The sequence below is a fragment of the Phyllostomus hastatus genome, unplaced genomic scaffold (genome assembly GCF_019186645.2).
Source record: "Phyllostomus hastatus isolate PE091 unplaced genomic scaffold, TTU_PhHast_1.1 phas_scaffold_93, whole genome shotgun sequence".
Taxonomy (NCBI): domain Eukaryota; kingdom Metazoa; phylum Chordata; class Mammalia; order Chiroptera; family Phyllostomidae; genus Phyllostomus; species Phyllostomus hastatus.
The window spans coordinates 15787161-15807236 of record NW_025334042.1 but is presented as its reverse complement, the minus strand read 5'-3'; the positions used below and the strand labels follow the sequence as shown (position 1 = coordinate 15807236).

Below are 20076 nucleotides of genomic sequence, written 5' to 3'. Positions count from 1 at the left end.
AGCCTCAGGAAGTTAGAGAGGAAGACACCACTGCACCAGCTGGTACTGGGAAAACAGCTTCAAATGATGGAGTTTGTCTATGTGCCAGCAGCCCCCAACCCCCACTGTGCCCACCAAGTAAAGGGCACACAGCCCTGTTTGCCTTTCAACTACCCTGTTAGCTGCCTGGGGCAGTGGGCAGGTCCTTCCCTTTGGGACTTTGGCCTCCCCTGGAGGTGGCCTGTCAGCATTCATTTTAATCTGTTTTCTCTGTGGTAACAGTGTGTGTGGGGGCATTTTGGTCACCTCACCCCTGCACTGGGTCCTCTTCCCACTTGGCCTGGGACCCAAGTCCCCAGGCTGCTCTATGCCTCTGTCCTTCCATGTCGGCTCCGGGTGCAGAGGAGAGAGTGGCTGGGCTGGGGTGCATCAGCACTGACAGAGGTAGCTCATGCATGTGACCTTCTCTAGTCACCTTGGAGTGAGGTTCAACAGGAGGGACCTGAAGAGGAAACTAGTTTGATGGGAGCCTTAAATTGGCTCTTCCTCCCCGACCTCCCCTCCTCTGCCCCGCCCGCCCGCTCAGCCTAAGTCCTGTGACCGTGAGTCAGTGTGGAGGCCCAGCCAAGTTCCTTGGGAGCCATGTGCCTGTTCCCTTTGCCCCCCACCCCCACCCACTGTTAGGAAACAGACCCTGAGTCCCTGTGGGGAGGGGAAGGTTTACAGAGGGTTTGAGCTGAATGCCCAGTCATCACACCTACAGCTGCTGTGGGGGCAGAATAATCCCCACTGTGAAGAGTGTTGAGTAGTGGGGATATATTTCAGCCACAGGCAGGTCATCCAGAGATTTCTTTTCCTGTTGGGGAAATCGATGGAGGTGGAATGCAAGGCAGAGGTCCCAGGGAGTCCCTGTTTTGGAAATTTCCCAGTTTGCAAGAGACAGCACTGCCGAGGGTGGTAGTTGGAGCAGGCAGAGGTGGACCAGAGCCGGTGGGTCCTGGAGAGGAGGGGCCCAGAGGAGGCCTGCAGGGTCCTTACGAGAAGACTTCCTGCCTTCTACACTTCCGGCTGCCCTCATCCCACCCCTCCTCTCCTCGGCTCTTTTTGGCCCCTTGCATCTTTCCAGACCCTCCAGACTGAGGGTGGTACCCAAACTGCATCCTCCTCCCACACACCCACCCTTCTGAAGGTCCCCCCTTGTTCCGCCATGCCCCTCTTTGCCTTCAGAGCCCTTCCTTTGATGGCTCCTCTTATGTGCTCTCTCCCCTCCGGCCCTCCCTGTGGAAATTGAGCAATAGGGACATGGGAGAAATGGGAATGGGGGTGAACAAAGGATATTGGCTCGTGTCACTGGTTCCAAACTTTGGCCACCACGGGCCTTCCTTTTTCCACCCATATGGACCCCATATTTTGGCATTCTTTTTTCTCAGCTTGGATTTATTGATAATTGCCTTGTTTTTCCATTTTTAAAAGTCACGCAACAAGTAACAGCTTCTAGTCAGTCCTCTGGCTAGCATGGGCTAACTCAACTTAGCACATATGAAAGTCCAGCCAAAAATAAAGACATGTGATGCTTTAATTAGCCTCACTGCTCTTATCTTGAGTAAAGGCATATTTAAAAAAAAAAAAAACAACAACTAAAATGAGCTAGTGAACCTGTCCTCACTGTTTTTGGGGACTCCAAGATGGGCTTCAAGGAGGGCCTGGAGTTAGGGAAGCTTGTCAATCAACCCACCAGCCAGCACTTACCCAGGACCCCCCGAGTGCCTACCCTGACTCGGCATGGGGAGTGGGACTGTGCGGGAAGATACTCAGAGACCTCTTCTTGGAGAGACCAGACAGGTGGGAAGATGGCAAAGATCACAAGACAAAAATGTGCCACTGCCGGTAACTCCCATAAGAGCTCAGGGAAGAGAGACGGCTGGAGCCTGGGCGGTGAAGGAGGGCGCCCCAGAGGAAGTGGGCGTCCAGCAGTGGGTTCCACACCAGCAAAGCATGGGCATGTGTGTGGGAGGACCGCCCCCCAAAGCTCTTCCATTTGCACTCTCCAGACGTAGAGCAGATGGCCATTGACTGGCTGACGGGCAACTTCTACTTCGTGGATGACATCGATGATAGGATCTTCGTCTGCAACCGAAACGGAGACACCTGTGTCACTTTGCTAGACCTGGAGCTCTACAACCCCAAGGGCATTGCACTGGACCCTGCCATGGGGTAAGAGGGGCAGGTGGGGGCTCTGTCCTGGAAGCGGGGAGGCAGAGACTAGGGTGGGAGGGTGGGTGCGCAACGTCCAGAACCCTTTTAACGAGCCGTCTGCCCATAGGAAAGTGTTTTTCACTGACTACGGGCAGATCCCGAAGGTGGAGCGCTGCGACATGGATGGGCAGAACCGCACCAAGCTGGTCGATAGCAAGATTGTGTTTCCTCATGGCATCACGCTGGACCTGGTCAGCCGCCTTGTCTACTGGGCTGATGCCTACCTGGACTACATTGAAGTGGTGGACTACGAGGGCAAGGGCCGGCAGACCATCATCCAGGGCATCCTGGTGAGGGGAGCGCCTTCACAGGGGAGTCCCTGGGGAGGGCAGTGTGGTGCCTGGGTGGCCCTGAGCCCTCTGGGGGTCAGTGGAGGGGTGGTCAGAGCACTTAGGGGAAAGGACGGGATATGGTTTCCACCCTGATGGGAACAGTCATTTTAGACACCTTTTACTTCCTTTTTCTCACTTGATCCTTACAACAACCCCTCGGTGATGAGCAGGCGAATGACTCAGTTCCCTTTTGGCAGATCAAATATCAAGGTTCAAGAGGTTATGTGATCTGCCTGAGGTGACACAGCTAGGAAATAGCACTGAAGTCTAGAAGCCCCACCAGCTCAGAGGTGGCCCTCCATTCTGGGACAAAAGGGCGACCAGCCATTTTGGTTTGCCTGAGACTATGCTGGTGTTCGCCCAGAAAGACCAACAAACCGGCAGGCTCACTAGACTCGGGCAAACTGGGGCAGTCGGTTACCTTAGATGAGTTAGTTATGTGTGAAGCAGGGGCTGTTGCCGGGCTTGCTTAGGGCCAGTCTGTCCTCTCCACACTCCCAAAGCTGGGAGCTGGAGTTGGGCTAAGTGTGCTCTCTTGACACTGATCCCGGCTCCTGGGGTCCGCACATTATGGTTGAGATGAGACAAAGTCACACGGACTACCGAGTCCTGTGGAGGGAAAGGGACGGCTCGGCTTCTCTCTCAAGAGGAGAAAAAGCCCCGGCCACTCTCTCAAGAGGAGAGCATCGACCCTTGCCTGACAAGTTTTTATTGGGTTCAATTTGCACAGGAATAAAGCTCATCAATCATTGTCAGGGAGACATGATTAAACAATAGATAACATTCAAAGAACTCTGAGGGCTTATTCTGAGTCAGGGTCAGATAGTTAAAGGGCCATAAAACTTTGTGGAACAAACTCACTTCCTGCTTGGACCCTTGTCATTTAAATTGAGGGTATCAGTGAAGTAGGTGTCATAGGATTTTGTGTTCTTTCTTAGGCCTGATCACCCTAGGGAACCCGCCCTTTCCAACACAAGGCCGCACCCATCTCCAGCATTGTTTCAGGCTTAAGTCAGGCAGGGGAAGTAAGGTAGCCAAGAGATTAGGAGACTTCTTGCAGACAGAATGAGGACTCAGGCTATGTCAAAGCCGAGGGGCAAGGGTCCATCACCTCCTTTCTCTATAGCCCCCCAAGTCCTTCCCTGAGGGCCCCTTCATGACCATGCCTGTCTTAGGTCGTCCCTCTTATGAGGAATCTTTCCCATCATTGGCTAACCAGTCATCCACCCAGATCCAAGCAGGGTGAAGAGAAAGGGGCCACAGGTGGTGCCCCTACAAGGAAGATAAGCTTTGTCTCCTAAGTGGCTTATGGTCCCAAGGTCCTTTACTCAGCCTTAGCCACGGGGGATTACAGCTCCTGAAACCAGGAGGGCAGTTCCCAACACTCTGTGGACAGAGATTAGGTCCCAAGTCCAGTTTAGTCCAGAATCATGAGGTCACCTACTGTGTGTCTGATCCTGTGGGGGATGTGGTTTCTGCCCTCGAGGGGCTTGCACAGTGTGGGTGAAGCCAGTTCACAAATCACCAGACAGGGCACAATGGCCAGACAGATGGAGTATGGAAGGAGAAACCATGTCTGGTTAGAAGATTCCAGAAGCTCTTCAAAGAGATGCTGTGTGAAGGGTGAATGGGATTTCAACAGGCAAAGATCACAAGCACAGGCCAGTCCAACCAGAGGAGAGGGAGAAAAGCATGGAGTTAGACAGCTCTAGAGTGAATTTGGGAATGCAACCAATGGAGTTCAGATGGGAAGCTGGGGGGCTCTTCCTCGGCGGAGGGAGGATTTTTTTTCTCTCGTGTTGATCATTCCTCCCACCCTTCTCAGATTGAGCATCTCTACGGCCTGACCGTATTTGAGAACTACCTCTATGCCACCAACTCGGACAACGCCAACGCCCAGCAGAAGACAAGCGTGATCCGCGTGAACCGCTTCAACAGCACTGACTACCAGGTCGTCACCCGCGTGGACAAGGGTGGCGCCCTCCACATCTACCACCAGCGGCGTCAGCCCCAAGGTGCGCAGGGCTCCACGGCCCTTCCAGGGGCCCTCCTGCGGGAACCCCAGGTTCTCTCGCATCAAGACAGTCTCTCCCAGCCATCCACCCCAGACTCTACGTCCTCCGGCCTCTCAGCTTCTCTGCCAGCCCCTCCCTGCTGCTCAGCCTCCAGGTCCCAGCCTTAGGGAGCCCTTTCCCCTGCCTACTAAGGACACAGAGTGCCTGCTCCTCCCAGTCCTCTGGCTGGTCTAGAGGAGAAGCACCCGGCCATGGGCAACTGTGTGACTCTCCCTGACCACAGCAGCCCCCACCTGAGCAGCTAGGTTCTGGTGGGGCAGGGGAGTTCCAGTCCGGTGGCTTCTAAATCCTCAAATGGGACTATAAGCACAGAGACCACAGCGGGAGGGAGTGTGGGCAGACTTCAGGAAGCCTTCTCAAGGCTGAGGCACAGGGGCTCCGAGGGGTCCTGACCAGCTCCCCACTCGGCCCCTAGTGAGGAGCCACGCCTGTGAGAATGACCAGTATGGGAAGCCAGGTGGCTGCTCCGACATCTGCTTGCTGGCCAACAGCCACAAGGCACGGACCTGCCGCTGCCGCTCCGGCTTCAGCCTGGGAAGTGATGGGAAGTCCTGCAAGAGTGAGTGAGGGGGCAGGTCGTGCGTGCCTGCTGGGGTGGGGTGGGAGGGCGTCCTTATCTGCCTCCCATAGCCCTGCCACTTCTGTCTGCGATACAGAGAGGTGAAGGAACTTACCCAAAGGTTCACCACTAGTAAGGGGCAGCAACAGAACTTGAACCCACATCTGAAAACAAGGCTTTTCTCACTATCCTTCTCCAGCTCCATTGAAAACTGTAAACTGGCCCTTTCTTCCCTTCCTTCTTTCCCTCCCTTCCTTCTTTCCCTTCCTTCCTTCTTTCCCTCCCTTCTTTCTTTCCCTCCCCTCCTTCTTTCCCTCCCTTCCTTCTTTCCCTTCCCTCCTTCTTTCCCTCCCTTCTTTCTTTCCCTCCCTTCCTTCTTTCCCTCCCTTCCTTCTTTCCCTTCCTTCTTTCTTTCCCTTCCTTCTTTCCCTTCCTTCTTTCTTTCCCTTCCTTCTTTCCCTCCCTTCTTTCCCTTCCTTCCTTCTTTCCCTCCCTTCTTTCCCTTCCTTCTTTCTCTTCCTTCTTTCTCTCCCTTCTTTCCCTTCCTTCTTTCCCTCCCTTCCTTCTTTCCCTCCCTTCCTTCTTTCTCTCCCTTCTTTCCCTTCCTTCTTTCCCTCCTTTCCTTCTTTCCCTCCCTTCCTTCTTTCCCTTCCTTCTTTCTTTCCCTTCCTTTCTTCCCTCCCTCCCTCCCTCCCTCCCTCCCTCCCTCCCTTCCTTCCTTCTTTCCTTCCTTCCTTCCTTCCTTCCTTCCTTCCACAAGTAAATACTGAGCATGTACTATGTGTCTGGCACTGTCCTAAAATAAGAATTCAGCAGCAAACAGGTAGATGTCATTCCTGTCCTCCAGGGGCGTACGGTTTGGCAAGGGAGACAGACAAACAAGTAAATGTAAAACTCCAGGTGTTGGTAGGTGTTAGGAAGAAAATAAATGGAGTGTAGTTAGCGAGGACACGAGGGCTCCAGCCGAGACAGAGCAGTCAGGGAAGGCTTCTCTGCAGAGATGAAATTTGCACCTAGCACTCTGTGAAGTGCGGAGGAGGAGCTGCCTGAAGGAAGAGCGTTTCTGGCAAAAGGAAACGACAGCACCAAGGCTCTGAGGCCAGTGCAAGCTTGGCGACGTTCAAGCAGAGAAGCAACATGGGTTGGTTCACATTTGTAAAGTCACCGTGCTGGCTGCTAGGTGGGTGGAGGACAGACAGCAGGGTGTGGCAAGAGGCCATTGCTGCGGTGCAGGCAGTAAGTGATGTGGCTTTGATTAGGGCAGCAGCAGAGGAAGTAGTCGAAAGTGATCAGATGCCAACATATTTTGAAGGTGCTCCCTTTGGGCCACTAATTTCACTACTGAGCAGTTCACTTAGCTGAAAACACACTCCTTGCTACACTTGCTCCATTTCCCACCATCAGAGGACACATAAATCCCACCCCCCGGCATCATCCCGGGGACCTTATACATTTATGTGTCTGTCCGCCGGGCCCAGAGCCCCTGCTGCCCCCACAGCCCCTGCCCCAGGATAGCTGGGGCGTCGCAGCCCCTGGGCCACTGCCCCCTGAGGCTGGGTGGCGGCCGTGTGTGCACGCATGTGTGTGTCTGACTCTGTGCCTCTGTCTGTGCCTGCCCTAGAGCCGGAACACGAGCTATTCCTTGTGTACGGCAAGGGCCGGCCGGGCATCATCCGGGGCATGGACATGGGGGCCAAGGTCCCAGATGAGCACATGATCCCCATCGAGAACCTCATGAACCCCCGGGCACTGGACTTCCACGCTGAGACCGGCTTCATCTACTTCGCTGACACCACCAGCTACCTCATTGGCCGCCAGAAGATCGATGGCACCGAGCGGGAGACCATCCTGAAGGACGGTGAGGGCCCGGGACGGGGAGGCGAGAGCGTGAGGCTCCCAAGGGACGTCACCCACCTGGGATGGGAAGCGGCCGGGGCCTAGGCCTTTCTTTCCTGGTGCCCTCTCAGCATGGACAGTCCTGCGGACTGGCCGGCCCGGCTGGTTGGCATGGAGATGGGAGGATGACAGATTGACCTCTGTGCGACCCCTTCTTGGCTGAGCCAACAAGAGGCAGGAAGATGGATAGATTAGGCAGTGTGGGCCGTCCCTGCCAGCCCTTGGGAAAACCCAGGGTCTCCCAGCCATCGGCTGCTAGCCCTGGAGCTGTGTGTAGCACACACCCTGGGAGAGGCCCGAGGCCTCGAATCAGAGTGGGCACGCCGGCACCCGTGCGCACACGCAGGGTCTGTGCCACCAAAAGCTGCATTCTTACGAATTCTGAGAAAATCGTGGGTTTTTAAAAAAAGATTTTATTTACTTATGTTTAGAGAGACAGGAAGGGAGGGAGAGAGAAAGGGAGAGAAACATCCACAATATGCAAGAGAAATATGGGTCAGTCACCTCTCCCACACCCCCAGCTGGGGACCTGGCCCGCCACCCAGGCATGTGCCCTGACCGGGAATCGAAACAGCAACCTTTCAGCTCGCAGGCTGGCACTCAGTCCACTGAGCCGCACCAGCCAGGGCAGTGCAGTGACTTCTGAATGTCCGTCTGCATGGAGGCTCTGAGCTGAGCTCTCCCCTTCCCTGCCAGTGTTAGGAATTCCCACACCTACACTCAGGCCCCCGGGGTAGGGCTCCCTGCCTGATCAGTCTGGCTGACACCAGCTACCAGCCTTTGTCCTGCTTCCCCCACCCCCACCCCGGGTCAGAGAACGTCGGCAGTCAGCAATCATAAGACTTTGGAGAAATCAAAAGTAACTCCTCATCAGGAAAAACATTAGGGTTCCCTGTGCCAGGGGAACTGCTATTTAAAGGACGCTGGAGATGCAGCCTTTAGCTAAGTAAAAAATCACTTCCTGATTTATTCATTTTGTTAGCTCAGGACTTTCAGGCCTTGGGATGTGGCGTCACACTTGCGCCCAGAGCACGTTGCTTCAGCTGCCCCGCAGCTCAGGCCCAGACACGCCCTCGCCTGACAGCCACGTCTGCCCCAAGGTGTGCTGGCTGCCCACGTGCAGTTTTGAGAGGCTTCGTGCCTCAACACAGATTGGCAACACAAATGATCTTCCAGCTCCTTCCTCCAACCTCCCACCCCCATCACCCCCGCTGTCCTGCGCACAGAAGGCACTGGGCCCTCACCACGGCTGAGTCGCTCCAGGGCGCCTGCATCCCCAGGGGCGGGGGCAGGTGGTCTGGAGCTTCCTCCGAGGCGCTCCATCTCCACCCACTTCACTCCCTGCAGGCATCCACAATGTGGAGGGTGTGGCCGTGGACTGGATGGGAGACAATTTGTACTGGACGGATGACGGGCCCAAGAAGACCATCAGCGTGGCCAGGCTGGAGAAGGCTGCTCAGACCCGAAAGACTTTGATCGAGGGCAAAATGACGCACCCCAGGGCCATTGTGGTGGACCCACTGAATGGGTGAGTCCTCCTGGGGCCTTGGGTTGGGTGGGCCGGGCACCCTGTGGGTCTCAGAAGTGGCAGGTGAGACCGAGAGTAAATAGGGGAGGACAGCCAGGTGGGAGGCTTAGGCAGGAACTGGAAGCTGAAAGGGGATGTGCCCCTGTCTGTCTTCAGGCAACGGGAGTGATGCCTTGGAGGCAGACAGAGAAATCTGATCCTGTCACTCCCAGCTCAGAGCCCCTCCCTGGCTCCCCTGCCCTTAGAGTGAGATCCACACTCCTTATCAGGCCTGGGGTCCCACAGGGTCTGCCTACAGTTCTTTGGACCTCATCGGCACCTCACTTCCTGCCCTTGGAAGTTCTGTTTCCACTGCCCCGTGTCTGTGCCTCAGAGGATACCCCAGCTGTTTCTACCTCAGGGCGTCTGCTCTTGCAGCGCCCCTGCCCGGGATTCCCGAGCGATAGCAGATCTAGGGCCTTCCCAGCATTCACACCGCAGCTCAGAGGCCGCCTCCTAGAGCCGCCTTCCTCACCTGCTGCCTGGTCCTTCTCCATGCTGCCACCTGCTCGTGTTCTTCCTGGCTCCTCCTGGCTCCCATCATTCTCCAGTGTGCGTGTGCGAGACCTTGTTGGCTGACTTGTGTGGGACACGAGCCTCAGAAGAGAAGGAGCCTTGGCTACCTTGGTCCGGTCTGGTCCCCAAGTGCCAGACTGTGCCCAGCTCACAGGAGGCACTCATCAAACATTTGTTGAGGGGAAGAATGAATGAATGAAATGTGCGGGCCAGGGCTGAGCAGGGCAGGAAGGCCCCTGTGGTGGGCTCTGGGACAGCACATGTGGATCAGGATCACAGGGAGGCTGTTGGTGGCAGCTCATGGGGTGCTGACCCATCGCTGCCCACAGGTGGATGTACTGGACAGACTGGGAGGAGGACCCTAAGGACAGTCGGCGAGGGAGGCTGGAGAGAGCCTGGATGGACGGCTCACACCGAGACATCTTTGTCACCTCCAAGACTGTGCTGTGGCCCAATGGGCTGAGCCTGGACATCCCAGCCGGGCGCCTCTACTGGGTGGATGCCTTCTATGACCGCATTGAGACCATACTGCTCAATGGCACAGACCGAAAGGTAGGCAGGCGTGCACCTGTGTGTGGGTGTTCATAAGTGCTTCACTGGATCACTTGTGTGTGTGGATGAGGCTCTGCGTGTGTGACCGTGTGGGCATCTGTGTGCGGCTCAGCCTGTGGGCTTCCTGTGTGTTTGCCTCTGTCCCGTGGATGTGTATAGCTGTGTGCTCGTGTGTCGTAGGCGTTGTGTTGTTAGAGGACGGCCTCTGCCAGGGCGTCTCCGTGACGGCGTGCTGCCCGCAGGCCTGACCACAGCCTGTCATTCCCAGCACATCTCTGTGTTCTTCCCATGCAGTTCTTTCTGCCTCCGCCCCGGCCCCTCCGCACACGGCGTGCTGCTCGGGGCCACCTCCTCTGGCATGTTGTCTCCCGTCCCCTCTTCCACCCTGGATTGCCATGTCTTTTTCATTTCGTAGTGCCTACCTACCACAGGTTGACCTTTAGTAAATCCTGGCAAGTGTCTGTTGGGTGAAGAAATAAGCAGATGAGCTCTGGCTGTCTGCTCAGGATTGTGTGCGTGTGTGTGTGCATGTGTGTGCGTGTGTGTGTGTTGGAGGGATGTGAAGGATGTGAATGGACCCAAGAGAAGACCGCGTGGACAAGCTCGCCATTAGCCTCCTGCTGGGTTTAGGATCTGGCACCTCCGTGCAAAGCTGTCAGCAGCCTCAGGGGCTCCCAGGCTAATGGAGGAAAACAACCCACACCCAGTATCTAGACAAAGAGGAAACAAATTGGTGATCTTGCTGGACCTTCCCGAGTTCCCCTGTTTGTCTCTAGCCCACAGGTGGCAAACACAAGGCCTGTGGGCTGAATCCAGCCCTGCACCTTGTTTCTACCCGGTGCTGAGCTCTCGCTTAACTGTTAAGGAGCAGTTACATTTATACAGTCCTAAAGTTACATTTGGCCCTTTGAAGGCAACCTCGAGGCTGATGTGGCCCCCAGTGAAAATGAGTTTGAGACCCCTGCTCTAGCCCCTTAGTAGTAACCTCCCCTCCGTTGCTAGATCGTGTATGAGGGTCCTGAGCTGAATCATGCCTTTGGCCTGTGTCACCACGGCAACTACCTCTTCTGGACCGAGTACCGGAGTGGCAGTGTCTACCGCTTGGAGCGGGGCGCAGGAGGTGCACCCCCCACCGTGACCCTCCTGCGTAGTGAACGACCCCCCATCTTTGAGATCCGAATGTATGATGCCCAGCAGCAGCAAGGTACCCCCTGGGGCTCGGGCTGGTGTCGGGGTGGGACCTAGATGGGGGGTGAGGCTCCCAGGAGGGTGAAGGCACTCTCCCTGGGGTCCCAGGCTCTGACTTTAGAGGCTCTCAAAAAGAGAGACCCCCAACCCTTGCCCTTAGAGTGAGACCCACATTCCTTATCGGGCCCAGTGTCCTGTGAGGTCTTCCAGCAGCTTGTTTGGCCTCGCCCGCACCTTCCTGCCCTTCCTTCCTTATCTCCCGCCTGCCCCGTGCCTACGTCTGCTTTTCTTCAACACGCTCATGGTCCTCTCGATGTGTCTTCCCTGTCCGTCTCCTCGCTGTAATGCATCTCCCCTATGTCCTCATTCCCCCTCCTCCCCCGACCCCTCTGCGGCCCTCCGTCACAGTGGGCACCAACAAATGCCGGGTGAACAACGGTGGCTGCAGCAGCCTGTGCCTGGCCACCCCTGGGAGCCGCCAGTGCGCCTGCGCCGAGGACCAGGTGTTGGACACAGACGGTGTCACCTGCTTGGGTACGAGGGGCCCAGCTGGGGTGGGAGGCAGGCAGTCCGGCCCCAACAGGAGGGGGTCACAGGGGCCACTCAGAGATGAAGGAGGCGAAGAGGGCCCTGTTGGGGCAACAGGAGGTGAGGGACAGGGCGAGAGAAGGCTCTGGGGAGGGGGGAGCGGGGAGGACGGGGACGTGAGGGCACACAGATGCGGGCAGACCGGCTGATGAGCAGGGCAGCTGCGGAAAGAAGAAAATAGTCTTTCACATTTATTTCCCTATTGTTAAAGTAATGTAACAGTAGTTCTAAGTATTAGAAATTAAAGAGAAAAGGAAGCCCAAATCTGACCGGGGAGCCCCGCTGTGCCGTCCGCCTGTCGGTGGGCTCCGTGGGCGGGTTTCACAGAGCCGCCATCACACCGCACGTCAGCCGTCTGCTGCCTCCACGAGTTCACGTGTGTGACAGCAGTTTCCGTGTTATCCTTACATTATTCTAAATAGCTTCATTTTAAAAACAAAAGTAGGGATTGCTCATTACGGAAAGAAATAAATAAACATTATAGGAAACGGAGAAAGAACCCGTCACCCCAAACACCCCCACCCACTGACGCCGCGGTTGCCACCTGAGACGCCACCCTCCCGCCCTCCCAAAGGTCTCTCCATGCGCTCTCCTCTCCCACACGGAGGCGTGCCTCACGCACTGTCCCGTTTCCTGCTTCTGTCCTATGACCGGATGTCGTGAACACATAAACAGAATTTTTAAAAATATTTTATTTCTTTATGTTTAGAGAGTGGGAAAGAGAGGGAGGGAGAGAAACATTGATGTATGAGAGATACCAAACCTGCAAACCAGCCATGTGCGCTGACCAGGAATTGAACCAGCAACCTTTCTGTTGGTGGGACGATGCCCAACCCACTGAGCTACACCAGTCAGGGCTAAATGCCATTTCTTTCTCTTTTTTTCTTTTAAAGATTTTATTTTATTTTTAGCGAAAGGGGGAGAGAGGGAGAGAAACATCCATTGGTTGCCTCTAGCACGTGCCCTAACCAGGGACCTGGCCCACAACCCAGCATGTGCCCTGACTAGGAATCGAACCAGTGATCCTTTCGCTTTGCAGGACAACACTCAGCCAACCGAGCCATGGCAGTCAGGGCTAGATCCCATCTCTGCTGTTTCTCACACCATGCCTTCCCATATTCCGGCTGGGTTCCTTACAGCAGAGTCCCAGAAGTGCACACGGGTCAGTGAGGCCTTAGTGCCCAGCTAAGAGTGAGCGGCTGAGGCCAGGTAGAGGCAAGAGCACTGGCGGAGAGAGGAACTGAGTGGCCAGGGTAACGGAAAGATCCTCTACATGGATGTTGAAATCACTGAGAATTAAAGCAGGAGTGGTTTCGGAGAAGGGACACTGAGTCAGGATCTAAAAACCCTTCAGGATGACAGGGTGGGGCCGGGGGCCCGTGGACGTCGGGGCTGGGATGATGATCTGATCGCATGAGAGCCCACACAGGTGTTTCAGAGAGGAGGGAGGGAGAAGAGTGGGGAGCAGCAGCGAGAAGCAAGGTGGACACCTCCAGGCTCAGCGGTCCATGGGCTGCGGGAGAGAAAATAGCCACCCACAGGGCCCAGGGGGAGGTTCAAGGAGTAGAGGGGGGTGAGAGATGGGTCAGAAAGCAGTGCACAGAGCCGGAAGGTCCGGCACAGTCTGATGTGGGCGTCCTGGGCTGCACGAGGTTGCTGACGCGGACACGAAGGACTTGGGGAGTGTATCTCTCATGGCCCAAGCAGACAGCGGTGAGGCGGGTGAGTGCGGGGAGCAGAAGCCTGGAGCCTGCAGGGGTCTGGGGCCCGTTTTCACTCCTGCTGGTGCAGCGGATGCGTCTGTGAAGGAAGAAGTGCAGGGACCAGGGGAGGGCCCTGGAGGCCCCGGAGACACCTCTCAAGGAACAGTTTGTGGAAATAGCAGGGAGGGGGGAGGGGTCTGCTCAGCAGGCACCAGAGTATGGGGGGCTCTGCATTCTCGCGGCAGCTGCTTATTCTCAGGCCGTGCTGAAGTATGGGACGTGTTAGGGTAAACATCACCCTGTGGCTTGAGGTGGTTGTGGTTTCCACCCAGATGATTTGTTCATAAAGAATTACATACTAGGCCCTGGATGGTGTGGCTCAGTGGATTGAGTGCTGGTCTGTGAACCAAAGGATCACTGGTTCGATTCCCAGTCAGGCACATGCCTGGGTTGTGGGCCAGGTCCCCAGTTGGGGGCACATGAGAGGCAACCACACACTGATTTTTCTCTCCCTCCCTTCCCCTCTGTCTAAAAATAAATAAAATAAAATCTTTGAAAAAAAGAATGACATACTAGGAAAATTCACCCTGTGTATTATTTTTAAATAAGGAAACAAGCAAAGTACAGGGTGCTTAGCCCCAACCCATGTCCTGGGCCTGACTCTCCCCCTCCCACCCCTGTGGTGCCCACAGCGAACCCATCCTACGTGCCCCCACCCCAGTGCCAGCCAGGCGAGTTTGCCTGCGCCAACAGCCGCTGCATCCAGGAGCGCTGGAAGTGTGACGGCGACAATGACTGCCTGGACAACAGCGACGAGGCCCCCGCCCTCTGCCGTGAGTCTCCGGCCAGGCCCCTCTGTCCGGCTCTGGGCCTGTGGGGCGGCCCGGTGGGGGAGCAGGGCCCAGCATCTCGGTGACCTCTGACCTGTTCGCTCCCAGATCAGCACACCTGCCCCTCAGACCGCTTCAAGTGCGAGAACAACCGGTGCATCCCCAACCGCTGGCTCTGTGACGGCGACAATGACTGCGGGAACAGCGAGGACGAGTCCAATGCCACTTGTTCAGGTGTGGAGCCGCAGGGTGGACCCCACTGGGCACGCCTCAGTCAGGGAGGCGGATACCAGGAGCCAGGCTCGGGAAGGCAGAGGGGCCCGAAGGCGAAGAAGAGAGTGTGGGGCACCGGGGCGGCAAGGGTGGGGCCCCGAGCAGTGGGAGAGGGGTGCTGTCCCCTGCCACTGAAGGTCAGGGTTGGCTGAGAGGGCTGAGCCAGCGGGGAACAGAGCTCGGCTCCGGGGGCCGGGGGGGGAGGGGGGGAGGTGAGAGCCAGGCAGGGTGGGTCTTCTGGAAGGATACCAGAGGCCCCTCGAGAGGTGAGGTGACGCAGCCACCGCGAGACCACGCAGGTGGTTTTGAATTTCTCTAAGAGAAATGGCTTTGAAACTCTTGGGAAGACTTCCTATTCCACAGAGAATAACAGAAAAGGACAGAAAAATTAAGAAATGGGGCCAGGACTCAGCACTCACACCCATTCCTGTCCCCAGCCCGCACCTGCCCACCCAACCAGTTCTCCTGTGCCAGCGGCCGCTGCATCCCCATCTCCTGGACATGTGACCTGGACGACGACTGTGGGGACCGCTCGGACGAGTCAGCCTCCTGCGGTAAGAGGGCAGCAGGCAGGCCAGGCTGGTGCGAAGGAGGTGACCCGTGAGAACATCCCAGGGGCAGGGGGTTAGAAAGACCCTGCCAGTCAGCACTGCGTGGTCGTGAGCAAGTTACTTAATCTCGGTGGCCTCTGTGCGTTTTCATCTACCAAGCGGGGATAATAATAGCTTCTATCTCACAGCGCTGACGTGGGGGTTCAGGGAGACCGCACTTGGAAAACACTCTGCACAGGGCCCGTGTTTGGTGACTGGTAGCTTTCAGAGAGGATGCTCAGCGGGCTCTCCCCCCAAGACCACACCCACACCTTTCCCCTCCTCCTCCTCTTCCCCCACAGGCGTGTGTCTCCTCAACTCTAAGGGTTGCCACGAGACCTGCAACCAGGGGAGCAATGGGCTGCAGCAGCTCATCCCATGCTAACCCCCTGACCCTGCCTCCAAGGCTCCCTTTTCTCTGACTCCCCAGTGAGCTGACGGCAGCCCCGCCTGGGCCCACTTCTTTCCCACAGCGTTTCCAGAGAGCCAGAGCAGCCCCGCCTGGGCTCTCTCCTGTGGCTTCTCCTATGCGAAGCCCTTTAATAAACATACTCTCCAAATAGAGATAAATAGATAAAAAGGATGCTCAGAGAGGTAGGGATCCATGGGCAGAGTTTCAGGCTGAGGCATTGCTGCTCAGCCTCCTCCCCCGTCTGGCTGCGCGAAGGGCTCCTGGTCACAGGAGGCCCCTGCACCCACCTGCTTGTGGTGCTATGATGCCGTGTAACCTTCAGGGCCCGACTCAGTCACACTTTCTCCCTGACAGCCTATCCCACCTGCTTCCCCCTGACTCAGTTTACCTGCAACAATGGCAGATGCATCAACATCAACTGGCGGTGTGACAATGGTAAGAGCCTGCCCCGCTTCACCTGCTCTGATTCCCAGGAAAGCTAGAAGCTGCAGCCAGGCCCTCGGGCTGTGAGGCCCAAAGGGTTTGAGAATCAAGCCGGGGCCTCCCTCCAGTTCATTGAAGCCCCACCGGCTTGGCTGGGAGAGAGGAGGGTGAGCCAGAAATGTGTGAGGGAACCAAGATGGACTGAGGGGGACCCTGCCCATCGCCTCTCTGCACCGTTCCTTCTCAGGAAGGGCCTGAGCTGTCTGTCCTCCAGCAGAGGCTCAGGGCCCGGGAGAGATAAGCAAAGAGGGCTGGGGGGAGGGGTGGAGGCGGGGGTTGGTGCAGAGCAACAAGAGCCCAGTGCCGGACTGCCTTCTCCCTGCAAACCCCATCTCCTGAAGTCCTCGGTGAGCCCTCCAGGCTCCGGCTCTAGGCTCAGGAGCCCGCCTGGCGGCCAGCCAGGGACCAGGCGATGTCAGCCCTGAGCCACGGGAGCCAGTGGATCGCCGTGTGTACGCTGTCTCGGGCCTCTGCTTGTGTCTGTGTGTTGTGACGTGTTGCACCAGTGGCTCCAGCCCTGGCTCACGTGTGAGAGGTTGGACGGGGTCAGCGCCGTGTTGCCCCCCGTCTGTGCCGTGTCTCGTGTGCCAATGGCTGCCCTGGCGGTTTCTGTGTTTCAGAGAAGGATTGTGGGGACGGCTCTGACGAAAAGACCTGTCCTGAGCCTGCCGGTCAGTGCATAGAAGCACATGCACCATCACCCCCAGAGCCCAGCTGGCCTCTGGCCGCCTCTTAGGACTCCCAGGCAGCTCCCCGCCCAGAGTCCTAGGGTGTGAGGGGAAAGCTCAAGAGAGGAGCCAGAAAGAGGAGGCAACAGAATGAGAAAGCAAACAGTGGAGAGGAAAGAAGCAGAGTGGGTGAAGGGAACCTCTCCGAGGAGAGGAGGCGACAGAGAGGAGGGGACAAGGAGACCATGAAAGAGGGGGAGGAGAGAATTAGAGAAGCATATCCAGGTGCGAAAGAGGCAGGAACATGACTGAAGGGAAGAGCCAAACCCCAGGTTTCCCGATCGTCCTGGAAGTGTGGAGGGACGTCCACAAGCCCCCACCCTCGGGACCTGGATTCTAGGACATCATTCTACCTCGCCCAGGTGCCTCCCGGTGGCCCTGACCCTTCCCAGCTGTGAGCAGTGCCCCTAGTGAGCTGGGCGCGTGGGTCTCAGCAATGCCCAAGTTCAGTGTGGGGCCTGTGTAAGCCCTTTCCTTTCCAGCAGAGAGGCCTCACCTACACTCCACCCATCTCTCCCCCTCCAAAACCAGGGAAATCCCCACCCTTGCCCCTAAGCAAACAGACCCCCGTTCCCACACCCTGCCCCAACCAAAGGAACAGTCCTGCGTCCTCCCCGCCGCCAGCCTCCCAGGACTCAGGGAAGGGCCCTCCTGGAGGCCCCGCCCACCCCCTCCCCACGTGTGGGCCATGGTGCATGCTGCAGTCTATGCAGTTTCTGTGTCTTTTCCGTTTGTTGTTTTCTCAGTGGGCGGCTGGGGGGGCCGGGGTGGGAGTGAGGAGGAGGTGGGAGTGGGAGCCCCAAGCTGGGGTCAGAGAGAAGACTGCCTGCTGACCTGCTCCTTGCTTCTCCCCTTCTTGCCTCCCCACCAGACAATGACTGTGGGGACAACAGTGACGAGGCCGGCTGCAGCCACTCCTGCTCCAGCACCCAGTTCAAGTGCAACAGCGGGCGCTGCATCCCAGAGCACTGGACCTGCGATGGGGACAACGACTGTGGGGACTACAGCGACGAGACACACGCCAACTGCACCAACCAGGGTAGGCACCTGGGCCAGTGGGGTGGGGCGAGATTGTCTGTGTGGCAGTCACTCAGCTGTCCATCTGTCTGTCCTTCCCCCTGCATGTCACTGCCACCTGGGAGCCAGAGATAGCCCAGGCGTGGCTCTTATCCTGCAGGAGTTTCCATGCCCGTGGGAGAGGGAGGTTGCCGACAAGTCATTGTCACACACTGTTAAGATCACAGGCTTCGCAGCTGGGTGGCCTTGGGTTTGAGCTCCAGCTCTGCTACTTCCTCTCCAGGTGGCCTTGAGCAAGTTACTTAATCTCAATGGCCGCTGTACATTTCATCTGCAAAGTGGGGGTAATAATGGCGCCGACATCACAGTGCCGATGTGGGGGTTCAGTGAGATCACACACAGAAAAGCACTTAGCACAGAGCTCGTGTTTGGGACCCAGTCGCTTGGAGAGGGGATGCTCAGAGGTGTAGGGGTGAATGAGTCCAGTGGGAACCAAGGGCGGGAGTTTGGCTGTGAAGGTCCCAGTGCCCTGGCCTCCAGGACACAGCCAGAGGGCAGAGGGGCTGAGTTCGCTGGCGGACATGGAGCCTCACAAGGGATGTTGGTGACTCGATCGTTACTACAAAAGGGTGCAGGCCCAGGATCACCCTGATTTCAAGAGAAGTCAGCCATGCGGATTTTGATGTGAGGTCCGCCCATTTTTAAATACACGTATTACTGTCCTAGAGCTGTCACGACAGTTCTCACAGTTCTTGGGGCTACGAGTTCCAGACCTAAGTCAGCAGTGGCGGTGCCTCGAGGCGAGGTCAGGGAGAATGTACTCCAGCCTGTCTCCTCGCCTCCCGGGCTCGCTGGCGGCCCCTGGCGCTCCTCACCTGGTCCTCAGTGCGGCGCCCCGATGGCTGCCTTCGCCCCCACGCGGCGTTCTCCCTGCGTGGGTGTGTGCCTGTGCCTGCACTTGCTCTTCATTGCGGACCGGGTCCTGTTGGAGGGGGCCCACCCTAAGAATCCCTCTGAAATCGGCCACCGGTAAAGACCTACGTCCAAATAAGGCCCCCTTCCCAGGTACTGAGAGTTAGGACTTTGGCATCTTTTTCGGGGAACACAAATCACACCGTAACAACCGGCACTCGGTTTGAAGAGTTTTGGAAGCCAGAATGCTTCCACAGGCCCAGGCGGCCCCGGGCCACCGGCTCGCAGCCCCTGCCTTGCCGATTGAGGCGCACACGGTGGGAATGGTACTGAGCCCTGAGCACTCACGACGGGCGGCTCTGAGGGGGAGGATGGGGAGACTCGCCCAGGCCCGGGAGGTGGTCGCCGAGTCTCCGGGGCCACCACTGACAAAGGCTGGGTGGGGAGAGTGGGTAGCAGTGCCCTGGGATTCTGAGGAGGGGTCCCTGGAGGCCTGAGGCTGGCCTGGTGGGAAGGCCTTCCAAGTCCCGCACTTACAAACTGGGCAAACTTGGGCAAGTTGCCTCCCCTAAGCCTCAGCTTCCCACCCCAGGAAGTGGGCAGACATGGTGTAGGGCCTGGCACACGGGCACAGGCATGTCATGGTTGGTAGCGATGGTCAGCCATGCTTGTGAGCTGAAATGGTCTGGGACGGTCGAGCTGGAGGTGGGATTTGACCTGGGCCCTGATGAGGGATTAGCCTGTGGGTAAGTGGGCAAGCAGGAGGATGTGCAACGTGGGGGTGGGGTGGCCTGCAGAACCCAGCGGTAAGGCTTAGAGGGTGAAACCGAGCACCCTCTCAGGGGCAAGTGGAGCCAGGTGGGGCCCCTCAGACCCGAGGGGCCAGCGAGGAATGAGGCTGTGTCAGAGGGGGCAGATCACAGCAGGTGAAAGGCAGGCATGGGGGGCCTTCAAAGGATTTCAAAGCTGGAGGGTGACATGACATAGGAGGTCTTTTGGAAGATAATGCTGGAAGGGGGTTAGGTTAGAAATTGGTTCAGGGTCCCTGAGGAAGGAAACTCAGCTTGGAGTCTGCTGCTGAAGTCCAGGCACAAGATGAGAGCCTCGGCCATGTTCCTGGCTAGACAGGGGGAGCACGGGGCCAGCAGCAGCAGCAGCAGCAGCAGCAGCAGCAGCAGCAGCAGCAGCATGCGTGTAGGGTCAGACTGGCGCGCCCTCAGCAGGCGCTGTTCCATCCCCTTCCCTGGCCTCCTGAGTCACATCTTGGCGTAGCAGCCTGCATGTGATCCCACAGAGCCTAAGTCAGACTATGCCCCAGCCCTGCCCTGCAGCCTGCACTGGCTCCCTGCATACTTAGAATTAATACCAAGTGTTACTCCATGGCCTGCAAGGCCCCCCTTAGCTCTCTGACCCAGGCTCCTGCCTCTCGTCTCCTTCGCTCTGCTCTGGCGGTGCAGCCTCAAATGTGCTCTGGGCATTTTCCCCATATGCTGTGGGTACTCCTATCTCCAACTTTGCACTAGCTGTTCCCTCTGCCTGGAATACATTTCCAGGTATTCTCGTGGTTCATGCCATCCAGGCCTCTGCTCAAACACCGCCTGCTCAGAGGCCTTCCCTGAT

At 57.3% G+C, this 20076-nt stretch overlaps 1 protein-coding gene across 1 annotated transcript in view; it reads left to right on the top strand.

Annotated features, from left to right (window-relative positions):
* LRP1 (LDL receptor related protein 1) overlaps positions 1-20076 on the top strand; it is an 80645-nt gene that overhangs the window by 22825 nt on the left and 37744 nt on the right. Inside the window, exons 7-20 of the mRNA XM_045829435.1 lie at positions 2031-2193; positions 2303-2525; positions 4393-4582; positions 5058-5201; positions 6823-7059; positions 8445-8625; positions 9510-9732; positions 10735-10936; positions 11329-11454; positions 13904-14044; positions 14150-14275; positions 14752-14868; positions 15671-15751; positions 17399-17566. Coding sequence (XP_045685391.1) covers positions 2031-2193; positions 2303-2525; positions 4393-4582; positions 5058-5201; positions 6823-7059; positions 8445-8625; positions 9510-9732; positions 10735-10936; positions 11329-11454; positions 13904-14044; positions 14150-14275; positions 14752-14868; positions 15671-15751; positions 17399-17566 — 2322 coding nt within the window. The remainder of the gene's footprint in view (positions 1-2030; positions 2194-2302; positions 2526-4392; positions 4583-5057; positions 5202-6822; positions 7060-8444; positions 8626-9509; positions 9733-10734; positions 10937-11328; positions 11455-13903; positions 14045-14149; positions 14276-14751; positions 14869-15670; positions 15752-17398; positions 17567-20076) is intronic.